The sequence below is a fragment of the Nicotiana tomentosiformis genome, chromosome 12, assembly GCF_000390325.3.
Source record: "Nicotiana tomentosiformis chromosome 12, ASM39032v3, whole genome shotgun sequence".
Taxonomy (NCBI): Eukaryota; Viridiplantae; Streptophyta; class Magnoliopsida; order Solanales; family Solanaceae; genus Nicotiana; species Nicotiana tomentosiformis.
The window spans coordinates 43,967,995-43,987,781 of record NC_090823.1 but is presented as its reverse complement, the minus strand read 5'-3'; the positions used below and the strand labels follow the sequence as shown (position 1 = coordinate 43,987,781).

Sequence of the window (19,787 nt, the reverse complement as noted above, 5' to 3'; positions counted from 1 at the left end):
GAAGTCTTTTCTCATTGGGAGTTTTGGTTTGAAAAGACATTGGACTATTCCCAAAAATCTCGACAATTATGACGTGTGGTTTCTTGTGGTGAAATTGGTCCGTTTGTAACTAATTGGTTCTAAAAGATTTTGGTATAAAGTGGGACTCTTTTCAGATCATGATTCATATGCAGTTATTTCATCTTATGCGGAGTGTGGAATACATAACTTATAAGCTCAATGAACTAGGTTCTTCAATGAAATTTTTTGTGTAAGACTAAATTTTCCAAAAAATTAAGGGTAATATCATTAGACATACATGAGAAATTTTAGTACATAGCACAAGAGTATACTAATAAAAGTATAAGACAGAGCAATATCTAATCTAATTATTTACAAAAGTAAAATATTATCTAACCAACCATTAACTTAGAACCGGTTTCTTATAGGTAATCTTAATCATCCCTAATTCTAATATGGTCCTTTCAAAGTTATCCCTACTCAAAGCTTTTGTGAAGATGTCAGTAATTTGCTTATCAGTAGCACAAAATTCTATAATGATCAAACCCTTCTCAAAATTATCCGTTAAAAATGATGCCTAACATCTATGTGCTTAGTTCTTTTATGATGAACCGGGTTCTTGGTCATACTGATTGCACTAGTATTGTCACAAAAGATAGGAATACAACACACATCAATTCTAGAGTCCATTAATTGATATTTAATCCACAATAATTTAGCACAACATGAGGCAACAACCATATACTCAGCTTCAGCAGTAGATAAGGCCACATAATTTTACTTTTTGATGTCCCAAGATACAAGATATGAACCAAAAAAACGTGTCATACCTAAAGTACTCTTTTTATCCACAATAATATCTGCATAATTAGTATCAGCATATCCCACCAAAACAAAATTACCACATTTTAGATACCATTGGAAAAGATTAGTTGTGCCTTTTAAGTATCTCAACATCCTCTTGACTGCCTTCAAGTTAGACTCCTTTGGATTTGCCTGAAACCTAGTATAAAGGCCTACACTAAAAATAATATCAGGTCTACTAGCGGTGAGATATAACAAAGAGCAATCATTCCCCTATACATTTTCTAATCAGCAGATGAACTAGGTTCATCCAAATCCAATTTCGTGGTAGCCATGCTCAAGCACGAATTTGGACAATCTTTCATACCATGCTCTTGGGACCTACTTGAGCCCATATAGTTCTTTGTCAAGCTTGTACACATGCTTGGGACATTCCTTGCTTTCAAAGTGAGGAGGTTGCTTAATAAATACTTCTTCCTTTAGATAGCCATTGAGGAAGATACTCTTGATATCCATCTGATGGAGAGTGAATTCCATGTAAGCAGCAAAGGCTATAAGGAGTCTAATTGCTTCCAATATTATAATTGGAGCAAAAGTCTCATCATAGTCTATGCCCTCCTCTTGACTATATTTTTGAACCACCAATCTTGCCTTGTTCCTTGTAACTATTCCTTCTTCATCAAGTTTGTTTCTGAAGACCCATTCAGTGCCAATCATTTTTCTGTCATTGGGTCTTGGTACCAAATGCCAAACTTGACTTCTCTCAAATTGGTTGAGTTCATCTTGCAATGCATTCACCCAATCTGCATCCTGCAAAGCCTCAAAAATATTTTTAGGTTCAATAAGAGACAAGAAAGCATCAAAAGCAAAGAGAGATTCTTTAAAGAAGATCTGATTTTGATTACAGAGGTTAGATTAGTGATTATGTTTCCAATGGGATGAGAACTTTGATACTTGTAAGGTTTCACAACCAACTGATTTTTTCTAGATGTTCCTTCATTGTTTTGTTGTTGAGGAACAGATTGATAGACAGGTTCCTTCGATGTTTAAGGATCAGTTCCTCTCTTATCAGTTCCCCTGTCACGTTTCCTTGGGTGGAAGGGCCTAGTCTATCACATGTTCCTTCTTGTAATCCAACATTTGAACCTCTTATCAGCCCAATCTCTTCATTATCATGTTCCTTTCTCTAAAAAATAATGTTAGTTTCATCAAAAACAACATGTATACTTACTTCTACATACATAGTTCTTTCATTGTAAATCTTATATGCTTTACTATGTGAAGAATATACAAAGAATACTCCCTCATCACTTCTGGGATCAAATTTTCCTAGGGAATCTTTTCCATTATAGCGAACAAAGGACTTGCTTTCAAGTACCCTAAGATGGGATATATTTAGCTTTCTCCATTTAAGTAACTCATAGGGAGTTTTTTCAACAAGAGGTCTAGTCATACACCTATTTATGATGTAGCATGCAGTGTTCATCCTTTCTGCCTAGAAGCTATAAGGCAACTTACTAACAAGTAACATGGTCCTAACCATTTCCTCTAAGTCCTATTTTTCTTTCAACTACTCCATTTTGTTGTGGAGTTCTAAGAGCAGAAAAATTATGATCTATGCCAAATTCATCATAAAATTCAGAAAAATTTTCATTCTCAAACTCAGTACAATGATCAGACCTAATTGATGCAAGTTGATTACCTAGTTGTTTTTTAGTTTTTCTAACAAATGAAGTGAACACTACAAGAAATTTGTCTTATTGTGGCGACTAAAGTCGCTACAAATGCTCCAAGAGTCAGCCACAAGATACCTTTAGTAGCAACTACAAGGTTGCTGCAACAACCACCATAACTAAATGTTACGTGCGGCAACAATTGAAGTCACCACAAAACAAGACATATTTGTAGCGACTTTACCCGCCACTAAAAGTAAATAAATATGACACAAGAGTTTCACAAAAAGAGGTGTTAAATAAGTCGATGCTGAAGAATAACCTTTGGTGGCGACTATTGTCGCCGCTAAAACATTATACCTTCCAGTAACATCTTTGAAGTCGCCACTAAAACATTATACCTTCCAGTGACATCTTTAATCGTCACAATTCCTGATGTATAGTGTTAATCTTAGTCGCTACAAAAAACCAATAGCATTTGTGACAAGCTTCCACTGAAACCACTTTTTCTTTCAAACTACAACAGCCAAAATTTGTAATATATTTCATATGCGACCTAACTTCCGAAAACTAATACACATAGATTTCTATCAATTACCTACAACACCAAAAGCATCCATATTATTCAACAAACACCAAAAATATTTCTCAAGCTAAATATTATAAATACTTCCTTTACTAAAAAGTTAATAAAATACTATACAATACTTTATTGTTCATATTGTCATTGTACGCATATAATAATGACTAGAAAATAAAACACTAAACGCCTTCAAACTCCTTGGTCGACGACATTTGTAATATTTGAGAGCCTTGTTCCTGTTATGAAAAAAATACATTGATCACTTTGACATTTCTCATAATATAATGTCAAAAGGTGTCCAAGGTAACATTATTATAGATGATTGTGAAACACATTTAATATGAGTGCGAAGGGCAATATGACCAAGCAAAGTTTATGTTAAAACAATTAACATCTCTATATAATATAGTCAATCGAGCAGATCCACCCTTATCAAATTACTTTAATGAAGTAAAAACAGAAAAAGAAAATGGTATTCCTCGACAATAAAGTAATGATTTTGTACGAGTTGTTCATCTTCAGACATGTTACTAGTGTACAACATTATCACTTGTGTGCTACAAGCTATTTAGGCAATTTATCATAGCTTCAGCACATGCATTTTTCTTAACTTTCTATTAGACAATGTGACACACTCTAAGACAAGCAATTCATAAAAGTATCATTATCACACTCTCATTTAATGCTTAAGTACTCTTGCTTCAAGGTCGTTGTATAAAATGTGTCACGAAGTAGCTAGGCACAAAATAAATGCAGCAAGAAACAAAGTTTCAGATAGCTAGAGTAATTTTTTATTTTCTTACGCTCGTAGCAGAAATAAACCATAAAGTTAGCTTACACCCACTAGACAAGAAGCTTAATCCCCCACGACTAAAATCATTGGAGTCCATATTCAACTCTTAGTTGCCACAATATTTAACAAATGGACCATGTTACATGGACTATAAACAAGGATGTGTTACAAATATGCAAAAGTATTAATTATACTAGTTGTAATTCAATCAACTCTGAGAAAAAAGAAATAAACAACAAGAATGTAATCCACACTACCCTAACTGACCAAGCAAAGGGACAATTTGACTAGCAAAGATTTTGATAAAACAGAAGTTTGTAATAGGTTACGCCATCTCGTCAAAGTCAACTAAACCAATCCACAAATCCTTCAAAATACTATGCGATCAATTGAAATTAGCAGTGACATGCACCACAAACAGAGTATCAAGCATTCACCGTCAAAAATAACAGATTCAAAATATTATGGTGGAGGGTGTTCAACAAATGCCATCAACACAAAAGCAAAAAACATAAATATCATATGGTGGAGGGTATTATACGTCAAGACCTTACTTAAAAATTTTCAAGCTCACAATTGAATCATTAAAGATGTATTACAATTACGTGCCTATTTCTCATTCTTTGTTCCTCAATAAAGAATTATGCAAATTGTATATTTCTTGTTGATAAAAATCTTGTACACAATGCTCATCTTGAATTACACCATTAACTTTAAAGTGGAAAATATGGCTCTAGTTGGACTAAGAAACTTAATTTTCAGCTTCAATTTTCTCCTAGAACCAAAACCTTAATCTGTAGTAAAGTAGTTTTATGAAACTTTTACACGCAAAGCATAGCTAAAATAGAGCTCTTTTTTGGGCATACAAGGTTTTGAAGTCCAACAAGCTCATTAGACTGCATAATAAATTTGTTTGACAGTCTTTCATGGTTATAAGACTTACTTCGACCATGAAGACTGCAACAACAACAACATGCCCAATATTATTCCACACTATTGGGTTTGGGGAGGGTAGTGTATACGCAGACCTTATCCTTACCTTGTGAGGATAGAGAGGTTATTTTCAGTAGACCCTCGGGTCAGGAAAGTATAAGCACCACATTAATGAAAATATAGGGGACAGTACCAAAAACCATATAAAAGCATAATAAAAATAACAAGATAGTAAGGTGATCAACAATGAAAGAAAACAACGGTTAATCATAAAACCTACTACCAGCAGAAAGCGAGACAAAAGAGGGATGCAACACGAGGACTTCCCATGGGGTCACCCATCCTAGTACTACTCTTGCCCAAGCACGCTTAGCTACGGAGTTCTGATGGGATCCGGTGCGTTAGTGCTGGTATGATCGCATCCTCGACCATGAAAGACTATAATGTAGTAATATCCCATTAATATTTTACACGTACCATGAAATCTCCTAGTTTTAAAAGCTAAAACCAAGTGTTTTATAATCAAATTTCACAATAACTGCCAAACTCAAGTTAGCACAGTTAGTTTGAGACAAAAGGAAGGACTACATATTAAGAAGTCGGGAATGGTAGGAACTAAAAAGAAGAGCAATAAACTAAACAAAAGAAAATAAATATCCCCAACAACTTACTCGTAAATAATGGAGGAAAATATTATATCACAAATAATGAAACAGGTTTGTGTCCAAAATCAACTAAAAAAGCACTGATTTCAAGCCCCATAACTAGAAAAGAATCAACATAGAATGAAACACCACAGTAAGACAGACAGAGCAAAGTAGAGCCTACATCAAAGTACATGCAAAATAAAAAAACAGAAGAGTCAAAGTGTTAGATAACATGGCATTCTAGTGAATTGAAAAAAAAAAATTTCAAAGGGGTAACTATGGCAAACCCTAGTAGAACAAATCCTTATTTATATCCAATAACCCAAAGATCACCTTCTTTTATAGAAATTTTCTGAATATCAAACATATTAGTAGGATTTGATAAAAAAGAATAAAAAAAATAAAAAATAAATATATCAAATTAGAAATCATGGCAAAAAGAAAGTAAAAAGGACCTTGAACAACACCATTCTTTCTCAACTTTGACTTGCATCTCACGGGGAGCAGCAACTCCATCTTCTATTTCCTTTAATCGTTTCATCATCTCATCCAATTCCTGAGAATTAATCAGATCCACTCATAATCAATAATAATATTTGTGTATTCATATATAACATGAAATTTGATATCCATATTTTTGGCATAGGACGATAGCAATTAATTTAATACTCCAAACAGAATAAAACAACAATTAGGCTTACTACTTACGATTGGCTTTGCTGTATTAATCTTCCATATAATTCCACTCAAGTTGTGTCCGTATGATCCTACTAAGATACTCCAAAAGGATATAAAAATAAAAAATTTTGTCCGTGTGCATAGACTAGAATAGGAATTTAATTATGTCAACTAAGAGGAGTTGAAATATTACAGCAACCAATAAACTCATCTGTACTGAAAATTGGATCTTTCATTTTCAAGGACAAGCCGAAATTCATCAATGTCTCCGATAATATTTTAATCAGTTAAGATAGATAACTCTATGCGAAAGAAAGTATCATTATAGTAGTTTCAAATAAGGCGTGCAACCGGCACTCTTTTTAGGGGATTAACAAAAAATTTCTTATTTCCATCTAATAACCCAAAGATCACGATTTTTTTACAGAAATTGTCAGAATATCAAACATCATCCACTAAAAGTAACAGATCAAACAAAAATCAAGGATAAAAAAGTAAAAAGACGACCTTGAACAGAACCCATGTCTTTCGCAACTTTGGCTTGCATCTCACGAGAGCAACAGATTCATATTCCATCTCCTTTAATCATTGTTTCATCTCATCCAATTTCTTACAAATAAAAGGTTTCAGATCGACTACTAATTAGGGCTTTTCACAGAAAAAGAGAAGTGCTAATAATGCTAGAGACAAAGGGTAACTTAACGGCTTCATCATCGGGGTCACTATGATGTTCTATAACTCCTTCCATTTCAGCTTCCATTTGGGAAAACCTTCCGTTGGCGATGGAGTTTTGAAGAAACGTTCCACGACCGGGTTTCGGTTTTGGAGAAACGAAGCCGTTATGATTTTGAAGACGATGGGCTTCAATTTTGGAGAGACATTGGGGATGTGGATTTGGAGAGACGATAGACTCCCTGGGAGATAAGGGTTTTGGAAAGATATGGATTAGTTGTAGTGAAATGAGATTCTTTATTTACTGCTTGATTTTTTATTTACTCTATGAAAGTTTTATTTTTAAGTGCTGCCAATAGAGGCGACTTAGTCGCTCCAAAATTTGATTAGTGGCGATTAAATGGGTCGCCAGTAAAGATTTTTGGCCTAAATTTTTGTTAATCACGGGAGTCGAAAATTTTCACCTAGAGTGGCATGTACTAGCAGCGACTCCTTAAAATCTGCCACTAATTGTGGAACTTTCGGTAGCGACTTGACTTGTCGGTCCTAAAACCGCAACTTTCAACGACAATTAGATTACTCGCCACTAAATCCTTAATTTTAGGTGCGACATCTATAGTCGCCACCAAAGGTCACCACTAAAAGTCTCTTTTCTTGTAGTGGAACTTGTTAAATGGTTTATCTTTAGATGTTAAAAATAGTATCCAAGTGAATTTAGAGTAATCATCAACAAGCACCATAACATATCTCTTATAACCTCTACTCATTATCTTTACTGGTCCACACAAATCCATATGGACCAGTTCTATCGACCTGGTAATACTTACAATTTTCTTCTTTTTGAAAGAAGATATTACCTATTTCCCACTTGCACAAGTCTCACAAACTTTGTCTTCCTTGAACTTAATGTTAAGCAGTCCTATCACCAAGTCCTCGGAGGCTAGTTTCTCGAGTTGACTTAGACTAGCATGTCCAAGTCTCTTAAGCAAAAAGAAGGGATCACTGTCCATGACACTCAAGCATGTGAGTTCATTATTTGAGAGTGTGGATAGATCCTCCATATATATATATATATATTATTCACTATTTTTCCCTACAAAATGATTTAGTCGGTGGTAAGATTAATCACAAAATATTTTATAGAGGTGAAAGCTACCATGTTTCCTCTATCACACAGTTGTGAGATACTTATCAGGCTGTATTTCAGTCCATCTATCAGGTAGACATTCTTAATTGGGTAAGAATCTAATTCTCCACTCTGGCTGCTGAATTCGACCAAGTTTATCCCCGTAGTCAAGGATATTGTTAAAATCACCACCAATACACCATGTGAGATTTGATTTGTATTTTAGTGATTTTAATAAATTCCATGATGTGCGCCTTTGATGTGTTCCTGGATAACCATAAAATCTTGTAAACCGAAACGTAGGAACACCTGGTACATGTACTTCTATATCAATGAGCTGCTTGTGGTAGATATAAGAGAACACGAGTTCTTTTCCTTCCAGAGAAGCGCTAGCCCTCCACTGAAACCTTCTGGGTCAACAACAAATAGACCTTCATAATTTAGTTAGGCCCGAATTTGATTTAAAGTGGCCCAACCTGTCTTTGTCTCCTCGAGGAAAATAATACGGGGCTGCTTTGAAGAAACCATGTCCTTCAGTTCTTGAATTGTCCTTGGGTTCCCAAGCCCACGACAATTCCAGCATAGAGAACTCATTGGGCTTGGTGGGTCTGGGATCCAGAGCCCGCCACTAACAAGGTTTTTGACCCATCCACAATGCTCAAAGCACTCGACTCATCAAGTTTCCTCTTTTTATCCAAAGGAAATAAGGCATTTGTTATCATATTTGTTACTTTAATCTCGTTATCATCCTCGTCCTCCTCTACGCAATCACTATTGTCATCTCCTCTCCAAGTTAATATCATCTGCTTCTTTCCCTTACTATTTTCGCTTTCCTCGTTCTCCCTACAATTATTCTCTCTTCCCTGATTTCCAGAAAATGTTTCCCTTCTCACTCCCTCATATCTAGCATTTCCTTTCCAGTCTGCTCATTCCCTAAATCTCCAAGATTTTCTTTCCCAGTTCGCGGTGCTGGGTTAGCACCATTACGCGGGATCTCCGCTCTACCGTGCGTACCTTTCATCTTTGCTTCCCCGTGCCTCTCCGCCCAATCCTCTGTTCGCAACCTTCTGGACACCCCCCCCCCCCCCCCCACACACACATGCTCGACGATCGACGTTCTGCCCGTAAAGAGTTATCATATTGAAACTGTGACTTATCTACTCCCCGGGTTTGAAAGAGCTTTCGACAGAATTTATCAGTATGTCCTAACATACCGCAGTAGAAGAAAAAAATTCCCAGCCGCTCCTATTTAAATGTCACATGAATACATGTTCCTCCTGGCCGTCGAATGTTCATGTTCTTCCTCAGCGGGTTACGTACATCAATACTAATCATAACCTGCATATACTCTCGCCAAATTGAATCATGATTTTTTAGAGTCAACCGAGACAAAAATTCCAATGGCATTTCCAATGTCTCGAATACCTTTCTCTGATCTCAGGCCACCGACTAACCCATGTATTTGCACCCAAATATTTAACTGTGTCAACTCAACTTGTCTTGGGTTTTGTCCCGGTAAGAGTGGCCACATGACAATAGGGCTCTGCATAAAATTCCATGGAGCATCGGCCAGGACTCGCTCATAATCCAATTCATCAAAGAATTTAAAGGCAAAAACATTATTCCCAAGTTCTTTTAGAACCATCCCTTCCATTGGTCGTATAGTGTTTCCCATCGCGTCTTGAAACGATGGAAGCACAACATTCCTATCCGTAAGTACCCGACTGATGATGCAGAATTGCGGATTACCTTCATTATTTTCGTGTGCAGCAACTGTTGGGATTTTAAGCTTGTGTAGCTTAAAGAGGGTGAATGAGAAATGGAAGGAAAATGAAATATTTGAGTTTCTCTTGGCAAAGGGACATTGTCTCATATCAGAGGAAGAAAAATCTTTTGATGGGTATATATATAATTGCTCTTCTTCTAGCTCTTAAAAAGTTAAGAAGAAGGCAAGCCTCGCGCCGTCGTCGTCGTCGCTCGCTCGGCTTCGACTTCGGCTTCGGTCAAAGATTTGGTCAAAGATAGTTTGGGGTATCTCAAACATACCCAAAATTACGCTTTGCATTATAACAAATATCCCTCCGTGATCGAGGGATATAGTGATGCAAGTTGGATAACTAGATCATCTGAAGTTAAATCTACGAGTGGATATGTTTTCACAATTGGGGGTGGAGCAGTGTCTTGGAAATCATCCAAACAAACGTGCATCGCCCGTTCTACAATGGAATCTGAATTCATAGCTTTAGATAAGGCCGGTGAAGAAGCTGAATGGCTTCGGAATTTCTTGGAAGATATTCCATTTTGGCCCAAACCTTTGGCACCTATTTGTATACATTGTGATAGTCAAGCGGCAATAGGCAGGGTAGGGAGCGTTATGTATAACGGAAAATCTCGTCATATATGACGGAGACACAATACCGTTAGACAACTACTCTCTAGTGGTGTTATCACAATTGACTACATAAAGTCAAGAGATAACGTGTCGGATCCACTTACAAAAGACCTATCTAAAAAGGCAGTTGAAAGATCATCAAAGGGAATAGGGTTAAGGTCTAAGATAAGTCATCATGACGGTAACTCTACCTAGCCGACTGGAGATCCCACGAGCTAGGTTCAAAGAGATCAAACAAAGTTATGAATGGCGTTTCAACATTGTCAAATAACTCAACCCATTCTTGTGATGAAGACAATGTTCAGAAATCGAGGTAAAGCATTAAGGCTTTTTGATGAGTCAACAAAGCTTAAAGGTTTTTTAATGATTTGCTAAGTCTGGCAGGATATGACCAGATAGTGTGTCTATAGGATTATACGTTTAGAAATCACCTATGTGAGTGTGAAGTATAAGCCGCTTCAAGGGGAATGAAAGCAAAGGCCCATTCTCTAAGCACTCATGAAACCAGGCGGTGTTAATGGCTGAAACGAACACAACCGTGAGAACCATAGATGGTTAAGGATTGATTGTGTGACTTATGTTGTCTAGGTATACAATAAAGCTCGACGGTTCAAAGATATCAAATCTACCGATTGGCCGAGTATATCCGATATAAGTTCACTACGGAAAGTTCAAAGGGAAACCTACTTATTCAGATGCAATTAATTCTTGCATGTAAAACACACACGCGTCCGCGCATTCCTTTATTTTATAGCCATTCCCCATTCATGTGGGGGATTGTTGGGATTTTAAGCTTGTGTAGCTTAAAGAGGGTGAATGAGCAATGGAGGAAAAATGAAATATTTGAGTTTCTTTTGGCAAAGGGACATTGTCCCATATCGGAGGAAGAAAAGGCTTTTGATGGGTATATATATAATTGCTCTTCTTCTAGTTCTTAAAGAGTTAAGAAGAAGGCTAGCCTCGCGCCGTCGTCGTCGTCGCTTGCTCGGCTCGGCTTCGGCTTCGGCTTCGGATTTGGTCAAAGATTGATTGATTAATCTTTTTTGGATAAAATTTCTTTTAATTATTTAATTAATTAATTAAATAATTAACGAAAAATTCAATCCGGAATAACCCATGACCCGCGACCCGGTTCGGTCAGGTCCGTTTTCTTTCCCGGATTATTTTATCAGAAACAATGCCAGTAATTCTATAAATAGAGTTTGAATCCTAGAATCTTTCCTTACGAAATTTTCTGAGCTTCTTCTTCTTCTTCTGCATAAAAATTCCAGTGTGTTTTACAGCTTTCGAGTGGCTCGCTGTTCACCGGCGTTTTGATACCAATACTCCGGTGAGTTAAATCGTTCTATCCTGGGAGGATATATTCCAGCACTTCGGGTACTTGAGGGAAATAATTTCCTTAAGGACACACTGTGTATTCAGTGGACTCGATTTATTCCTTTACTGTTTTTTCCAGAATTTATTTCGTTAAACAAGTATTACTAACTTTCTGTTTTGTTTTTCCAGAAAGTTTAATTGTTTATTACAGCAATACAGAATTATAACAACAACTTCTTCATCATCAACATAATCCAGTTCGACTGGCGCGTCATTTATATTCAACCCTGCGTACCTCTCTTCCAGAGGTGTAGTGTCACTATTGGGTCGAGAAGCATAATTCATTTGCGTGTATTACTAGATCAGATAAAGTGAAAACTAGGGCTTAGATAAGAAAAGAATAGGGCTTGTATTCAACAAGAGGTCTTGCTCTCACATAGAGAGAGATTTTCTTGTTAATGGCAAGTGATGTCACAATCTTTTTTATGATTACATGAATTTAGAATAATACTTGCATCGGTACTGTAGTAGCATTATTAGTACAACCATATTTGAATAAAATTTAGCCATAGTGTTGGTTTCTCTGAAGATTTGAAAGTTTGTCAAATCTTTTAGAAGCTAAATAAATTAGAGGAGTGATTATTTTGCTTTGGAAGAAAAAGAGCATCTCAAGTAAGGTCCTCATTTAGCTCTGGTTGGTTGGGAATATATATCTCTACCGAGCATAAAAAAGGAGTGTAAGATTGGCAAGCTTTATCAGAAAGAAGCTAGTCTACTAATGCAAGAGGCTTAATGTTTAAAGCATGACTGAGAATAAATTGCTACTACATGTTATTACCTGCATACTCCATCACATTATTTCAATTCGGTTACATTTATACAAAATAAAGGTTGCCGTGTACGATTTCCTCTAAAAAGAAAATTTGACGTTCTATAGCAAGGTAAAGGAATTGACTGACATTTTCTTATTTAAAAAATGGAAAATTTCTAGTCAATCTTTAACAATCAATGTTCATTCTTTTGAGGGGAAAAAAAAACTCAAGTCAATCTCTTCAGTCTTCAGTTAGGTATTCTTGGTAAATACTTATATCCTTTCAGATGTTCCATGTGGTGAAAAAGTAGAATCCACATAAAAAGCCATCACCTCTCGAAAAACAAGAACCTAAACCCCAGTAAGTCAAATAATCCAGCCATATATGGACTTATCAAGCAAAAGAACCCCATCAATTGTTGTAGAAGAATTTCTAACTTTTGGCTCTAATACATCTCCAATGACTAATGATTCTCCCAAGCATGAAGAAGATAAACATTCACAAAACATAATCATACATGGTGAAAAACTTGAGAATCATTCTTCTTCGAAGAAGGAGGCCGAAAAGAAGAAGGTTGATTATCAGAATCAAAATGAACAAAACAATAGTGCCACAATTACTTCGGATAACTCAACATTTAGTAAGAGCAGGAGAAATTCCAGTGGAGCTTTTAATATTTTTCGGAACTTCATTACTTGTGGAGCTGTGGAGACCAATGACTCCTCCATAATTACCATGAATCGAACAAATATGCCTTCCTTTAGAGCTTCCAATGACAAATCGACTAGTTTGTTCATGGAGTTTTGTGAAAGTGAGAATTTTGTAGCGTCTCAACAAAGGTTATTAAGCACTGATTGGGATACTCAACCAACTAATGGAAGGTAATTTACATTTTATTCTTTTAAGTATGAAAGGAAACTCCACTTCATAAGATCATGAATTCACAGCTTTGGATAAATTATAAGAAAGATTTTAATCAGTCTTAGTTTAAAACCACATAGCAATAAACAGTCCATTTTGAAGATTCTGGTCTTTGGATTTGGAGTTCCAAAAAACTATTACTATATCCTCTGCTACAAATTAAACTTATTTTTGCATTTTTCTTCTAATTTTAGAACGTGAATAAATCTATAGATAATGTACTAGTAATTTGAATGGGCTGTTTGTTTTTGTTTTTTTCCGTTTTTTATTATAAAATAATTTTAAAACTCCAATTTTTTGGAATTAGTCTATAATTATTTTTTGAAGAACCGCCGAAAATATAGAAATCAACTGCTGAAAAGTACTCCTTTTGGATGGTTAACAATGATTTGAAATTTATAATAAAATAAGATCGTTGGAATTTTTTTTTCCAGATTTATTTTTAAAAATATGGATAGATATTTTATTAAAATTTCCAATATTTTGATTTAGTTATTTATTATTAATTAATTCAGAAATAAATTATATATGGCTTTTTTTGATTATGCCATACGGCTGAATTAGTTATTAGTTAATGCATCATATGTAGCTAATAATAATAATAATAATAATAATAATTAGATACGGAGAAAAAGGGGAATTATAGCAATAGCTCCCAATAACGTCCAAGTATAGGGATATATCTTTGGAATAAGGTCAAAACCGTGAGTATAGTTGTACTAACTACTAAGTCTCTAAATAAGAAATTTAGAAGTTAACTGATACAATAAGGAAGGAAGTGATTGTACTTTTCTTTAATTACTATGCTTGCGCAATTTATTTTTAATTTATTGACTAACTCAAATAAATCTTCCACTTCATTTTATATGGAAGTAATTTCAGCGGCCGCAAATTTGAAGGAAAAAAAAATCTTTGACACATAAATTAAATGTATAAAACATACCAAAAGCACCATTTTTATCTAGTTGTCTTAAATATGCCATGTAAATTTCTTATTCCTTTTGCAAGAATTCGAATAATGCTTCACGAACAAATTAACACCAAGTAAAGGTTTAAATACTTTCAATAGAAAAATATAAAATATAATGTGTCAGTCTTTCTCTAACGAATTCAAAAAAAGTGTATCATATGGAATAAAACAGAGGAAATAATAAATAATGCAGTGTTTGAGGAAGTTGTTTCAATTGAATAGTAATAAATTAATGTGGATGTAGATATATTTTAAATAATTTACTCCATTCCAGGAAAAGCTGTAACGGGGCGAATGCTTCCTCCAAGGAGAAGACTGAATTTGGTAGCAACAAATCATTTTCTGCTGCTTACAAACCTCTTAAGTACCCCAATTGCTCGTAAGCTCCATTAAACTAACCCTTATTTTTTCACAAACGATGACATAATTTGACTTCTTCCTAGGAAAAAATCAGTTTTCGGAATGTGAGTTAATGATACTTACGTTTTAAAATAGGGCTAATACATAGTTTCCCCCTTAGCTTGGACTTGACCAGTTTTTTCAGAAGAATACTTAAAACTTTGCGATCGAAACGATTTTAATACCGCTTTTTGTTTTGATTTTTCTTTTTCTTTTTCTTTTCTTCTTTCTCTTTGACATGAGTACCATAGACTCCTTTCAGCCTTCTCCTTCTTCTTTACCCCTTCTTTTCTCTCATTTTCTTCACCATTATTAATCCACAAACATAATACTACCTCTGTTCCAAAAGCTCTGCATGTAACTTTGAATAAAAAGAATCATTGTGTTAACCTCGAATTAACCGATGCAAATTGAAGTTTAAATGGTGATGTAGTGCTACTCAGAGAAAAACTGAAGCTAACTTTTTGCAGTAGTGAAGTTCCAAGTTTCCATTTTTTTTCCCACCTCTACGAAGCAACTAAGCTAAACTTTGATACACCAGAGACACCTGCATCTGCAAAATGAGGATGCTATGGAAAAAATGAAGTGTCCTTTCCTATTAGGATAACGTTGTGTCTAAATGATAACCCAATTTTGCCAGAGAAGGAAGTTTCCTTTTTTTTTGAACACCACATCCAATGAGGACACTGCAGTGTCTAAAGATGAACCTCTTGTGTCTGTATATTTTGGTTGCATTGACAGTATAGTCTCGTTAAAATTTGAAACAAAATGAATCTTTAGGAGTATTAGTGTGCAATGTAGAAATAAAAGACACTACTAGATCTAGAGTATAATTTGTTCCATGTACAGGTCCTATGTTGAGTAATATATTGAGAATTTCAGATATTAATTTAAAGTATGTTTATGTTATGTTTGTGTTTGCTTTAGCATGCCTAAGCCTTATTTGTGAGATGTGATTTATGAAATGAGTTTAACTTTGCTGAAGATAGCCTCGTCAAGATGGTTCAGTTGGTAGAATCAAGCCCGTTGAATGCCTGTTTCAGCTTTGGATCGTGACAAATATTCATCAAAACAGAGACAGCAATACAACGTTGATGAATTTATCCGTCATAAATCTGTGCTTGTCTTGTAATTATTGAGATGCATGCATAAGAGCTTAAATTGAAGTAGAGAAGGTACACATACATACATACACACACACACTGTTGTTGTGCTTGTGCAGGTGGTGAGTGGCTCTTTTTTACAAATAGAAAAGAGCTCGAGGAATATTCAATTGACCTATAAAACTCAAGATGTAGGCTTATTATGGACCTGCATTTTCAATCCGAAAGATGCAGGCTTCTTTCTCTTGAGCTTAATCATGTGACTTAAAACTTTGGTATAACGACTCACCATTTGCTTGAATTTCAATCCATTCATCAAACTTCCTTCTGGCTGTTTCACTACCAACTGAAGTTGCTTTTCTTCTTCGGTAAAATGGTGCCCCAAAGAAGTTCCTCTGCCTTCAATCAGCTGCTTCAAACTCTTCTTCTGATCTTCTTCTTCCTCTTCATTACTAATTACCCCTTTTTCTTCTACATTCACATCTTCTCTGCTTTCCACTGAATTGATCAATTGTTGAGGGTGCTGGGGGCTTTTGATAGCTTCTTCTTTGATATTCACTGGTGATTTTCTTGTTCTTTTTGACATACTAATATCATAACGCAGTTTTCTTGGAAAACATTCACTTTCCATATTTTTGTTTCTTCTTCTTGGTTGTTTTACTATTTGTCTAAGGTGCTTTTTCACAAATCGGGTAATTAAATAATTCTAAAGTTTACTATTGAAGGGGTTGCTTAAGGATCAGTTTTGGAGTCATTTTTAAAGGTAAAATGTCAGTTTTCTTGGCTGGTTTTGTCCTAAATATTTCCGGGAATGTGAAGATTTGTTCTTTATGCAATGAAGAGAGGTTGGTAGTGATGTTTACCGATGCTATGTGTAGGTGATAGTTAAAATGGTAAAGGTTTATTCACCTCGAATGAGAGGTCTTGGGGGTGGAATTGTTATTTTTTAAGTAGAAGAGCTAAAAATCTTCATATTGAGCCTTTTTGAGGTTCGAATCCCAAGAAATTTGCAGTCGTACCCTATATTTTGTGTCACCTTTTAACCTGTACCATATTTTTAAAAATTATTGATTTGATAGCCAACTAACAAAAAATCCGTAATAATATGACAATTATACTCCTGACAAAAGATATAAAAGCTGCATCACGCATTAATCGCATTCTCCTCCATCACTCCGTCCCTCCTCAAATCTCCTCTCCTCTCACCAACTTTATCAAAAAATCAGAAAGTTAAACTAGATTCATATTCCGAATTCAAAATTACAAAATACATTATAAGTATTGCAATTCATCTTTAGAATTCGAATTAGTTTGTGAAACTGATTGATCTTCATGATAATGTTTCTGGAATTATTTTTGTAATTCATCATCCTTTTAAGTTTTAAACTTAAAAAATCGGAATTCAAATAACGCTCATTTAATCACACTTGCATGAAGTTGTTTGACGGAATTGTCTTGCAGTATGTAATTTTCTAATTAATTTTTGCTAATGCATGCTGAAATTATTTAGTTCATTTGCTCAAACTTCATACCAAAACATGCTGTAGTTTTGTAGTATTATACTGAAGGAAAAATTATGTTTTTACTTCTGTTATTTGAAGGGAATTAATATAAAAAAATAACACACAAAAATATTAAAACAAAAACATATAATATTTCATTAAACTACATTAACAGAAATTAAAATTTAGCTAAAACTACATTAAAGCTAAAACTCCATGCCACACGTTAAAGCTAAACGTTCAGGCTAATGGATGCTAAAGTTATTTAGTACATTTGATAAAACTTCATACGAACAATTGCTGAAGTTTTCTAAAGCAGTCTACAATATCCTGAAGTTTTTTTGTTCATTTGCTAAAATTTCAGACTAAACATGCTTAAGTTTTTGTCCTGTAGTATATAATTTTCTAATGAATTTTTGTTAATGTATGCTGAAGTTATTTAGTTCATTTCCTAAAGTTTCATACCAAAACATGCTGAAATTTTGTAGTATTATGCTGAAGGAAAAATTATGTTTTCCTTATGTTATTTTTTGAGTTTAAAGAGAATTAATATAAAAAAATAACACACAAAAAGATTAAAACAAGAATATATAATATTTCACTAAACTAAATTAATAGAAATTAAAATTAAATAAAGAAATTACTTAAAACTAAAAATAATATAACAACCCTTTAAATAAAAGGATTATACAAAAAAAAAAACTAAACATCCATTCCATCATCGTGGTCATCATCGTGAGACCCACGAGCTGCTCCAAGACTAATCATAGGAGCCATCTTTGGGCAAGATCTCGAGCCTGTCGAGCTTGGTCTTGATTTCTCCCAAATCCCTTTCTTACTTGTCTATGAACTCATCGAGTTTCAACTCGAATGCCTCTATGATATCTTATTTTATTTCGTCAATGATTTGCCCGATGACAACATCGTTTTTTATGCCTTTTGTTTATTATCTACTAAAAATATATATGTTTGAGTGAATAAACTCACAACGCATAGCGTACTTATATAGGAGGAAACAACTTCTGCATTATAAATGAAAAGGCATAAAGGATTTTTTTGAACATCTAGTGTAAAGGGTGCATGAATGTCACATTAATGTAATTATTACACTAACACATACCCCAACGCAAAATAATTACTATATTAAATATGTTTATTATGTTTTACGATTAAAAATGCACAAAAATACTCCTGTATAGTATACGATTAACACATGCTAATGCATGCTGAAATTATTTAGTTCATTTGGTAGAATTTCATACCAAAACATGCTGAAGTTTTGTAACGTAGTGTCGCGACCCAAAATCTAACTAGCCGTGATGACACCTAACCTCACCCGCTAGGTAAGCCAAATAACAACAATCCGATTCAATTAATATTTAACTGACTTTAATACACTCCCCAAGGACTAGTAGTACAAATCATGAGCTTCTAAGATTAGAATTTACAAAACTGGTGTGAAATAAAAATACGTCATCTTTCTGAAATATACATGAACAGATTAAAAATTCTAAAGCTACCATGAACAAGAAGAAGCAATGACTGAAATGCAGGTACATCTTCAGATCCAGCCCTCATCGTACACAGCTACATCAACATCAGAAATCTGCACGCAAGGTGCAGAAGTATAGTATGAGTACAACCGACCCCATGTTGTGATGACCCAAAAGGTCATCTTTAAATTTAATAATTATTTCTATGTTCTAAGACCTCAAAAAGTACTATTCATCATTCCTCGACTTATGTGCACAGTCCGCATAATTTTTCGAAAAGTTTTTATGTGAAAAATAGATTAAAATATGAAATAGAGCCTTAAAACTCAATTAAGTTGACTTTGGTCAATATTTTTAGCAAACAGATCCGGATCAGTATTTTGACAATTCTGATAGGTCCGTATCGTAATTTGGGACTTGGGCATATGCCCGAAATTTAATTTGGAGTCCCTAGCTCAAGTTATGACCATTTAATGGAAACTAGTAATTTAAAGGCTAAAGATTTCCAAAAGTTTGACCACGAATTTGACCTTTTGATATCGGGGTCGGAATCTGATTCTGAAAATTGCAATAGCTCCGTTATGTAATTTATGACTTGTGTGCCAAATTTGAAGTCATTCCGGATTCGTTTAATATATTTTGGCACGAGTTTTGCAAATTGAAAAGTTTAAAAATCAAAAGTCCGAATCGAGGTGTGAATTGTAATTTCTGTGTTGTTTGATATGATTTGAGACCCCGAGTAAGTTCATCTGATATTTTAGGACTTGGTGATGTATTTGGTTGAGGTCTAGGGGCCTCGGGTGAGTTTTAGATAGTTAACGGGTGGAATTTTGGACTTGAAACTTTGCTGGAAATTTTCTAATGCACTGTCTGGTTTCCTTCTTCGCGTTCGCGAAGAGGAACTGGAGGCAGGCAAAATTTACTCTTCGCGTTCGCGAAGAGGGGACTGCGTTCGCGAAGGGGTAAAGG

The 19,787-nt window shown here is 34.8% G+C and overlaps 2 protein-coding genes and 1 non-coding gene across 3 annotated transcripts; 1 reads left to right on the top strand and 2 right to left on the bottom strand.

Annotated features, from left to right (window-relative positions):
* Positions 1-5,091: 5,091 nt before the first annotated feature.
* Positions 5,092-5,210, bottom strand: LOC117280713 (5S ribosomal RNA). Its single transcript, XR_004511282.1, has one exon. It is a non-coding gene; the product is annotated as a 5S ribosomal RNA (ribosomal RNA).
* A 7,604-nt stretch (positions 5,211-12,814) lies between these two features.
* LOC104112933 (uncharacterized) lies at positions 12,815-14,704 on the top strand. Its single transcript, XM_009622981.1, has 2 exons — positions 12,815-13,311; positions 14,596-14,704. The coding sequence occupies exons 1-2, from the start codon at positions 12,815-12,817 to the stop codon at positions 14,702-14,704; spliced, it is 606 nt and encodes a 201-aa protein (XP_009621276.1).
* Positions 14,705-15,819: 1,115 nt separating this feature from the next.
* Positions 15,820-16,512, bottom strand: LOC104112932 (uncharacterized). Its single transcript, XM_009622980.4, has one exon. It carries the CDS (start codon positions 16,452-16,454, stop codon positions 16,008-16,010), a length of 447 nt encoding a protein of 148 aa, XP_009621275.1. The 5' UTR covers positions 16,455-16,512; the 3' UTR covers positions 15,820-16,007.
* Between the last annotated feature and the right edge of the window lie 3,275 nt (positions 16,513-19,787).

Excerpts from the sequence above, each read along its gene's own strand:
- LOC104112933 (XM_009622981.1), top strand. The coding sequence starts at position 12,815 with ATGGACTTATCAAGCAAAAGAACCCCATCAATTGTTGTAGAAGAATTT. Across the intron at positions 13,312-14,595 it reads ACTCAACCAACTAATGGAAG|GAAAAGCTGTAACGGGGCGA; the intron begins GTAATTTACATT and ends ACTCCATTCCAG.
- LOC104112932 (XM_009622980.4), bottom strand. The coding sequence starts at position 16,454 with ATGGAAAGTGAATGTTTTCCAAGAAAACTGCGTTATGATATTAGTATG.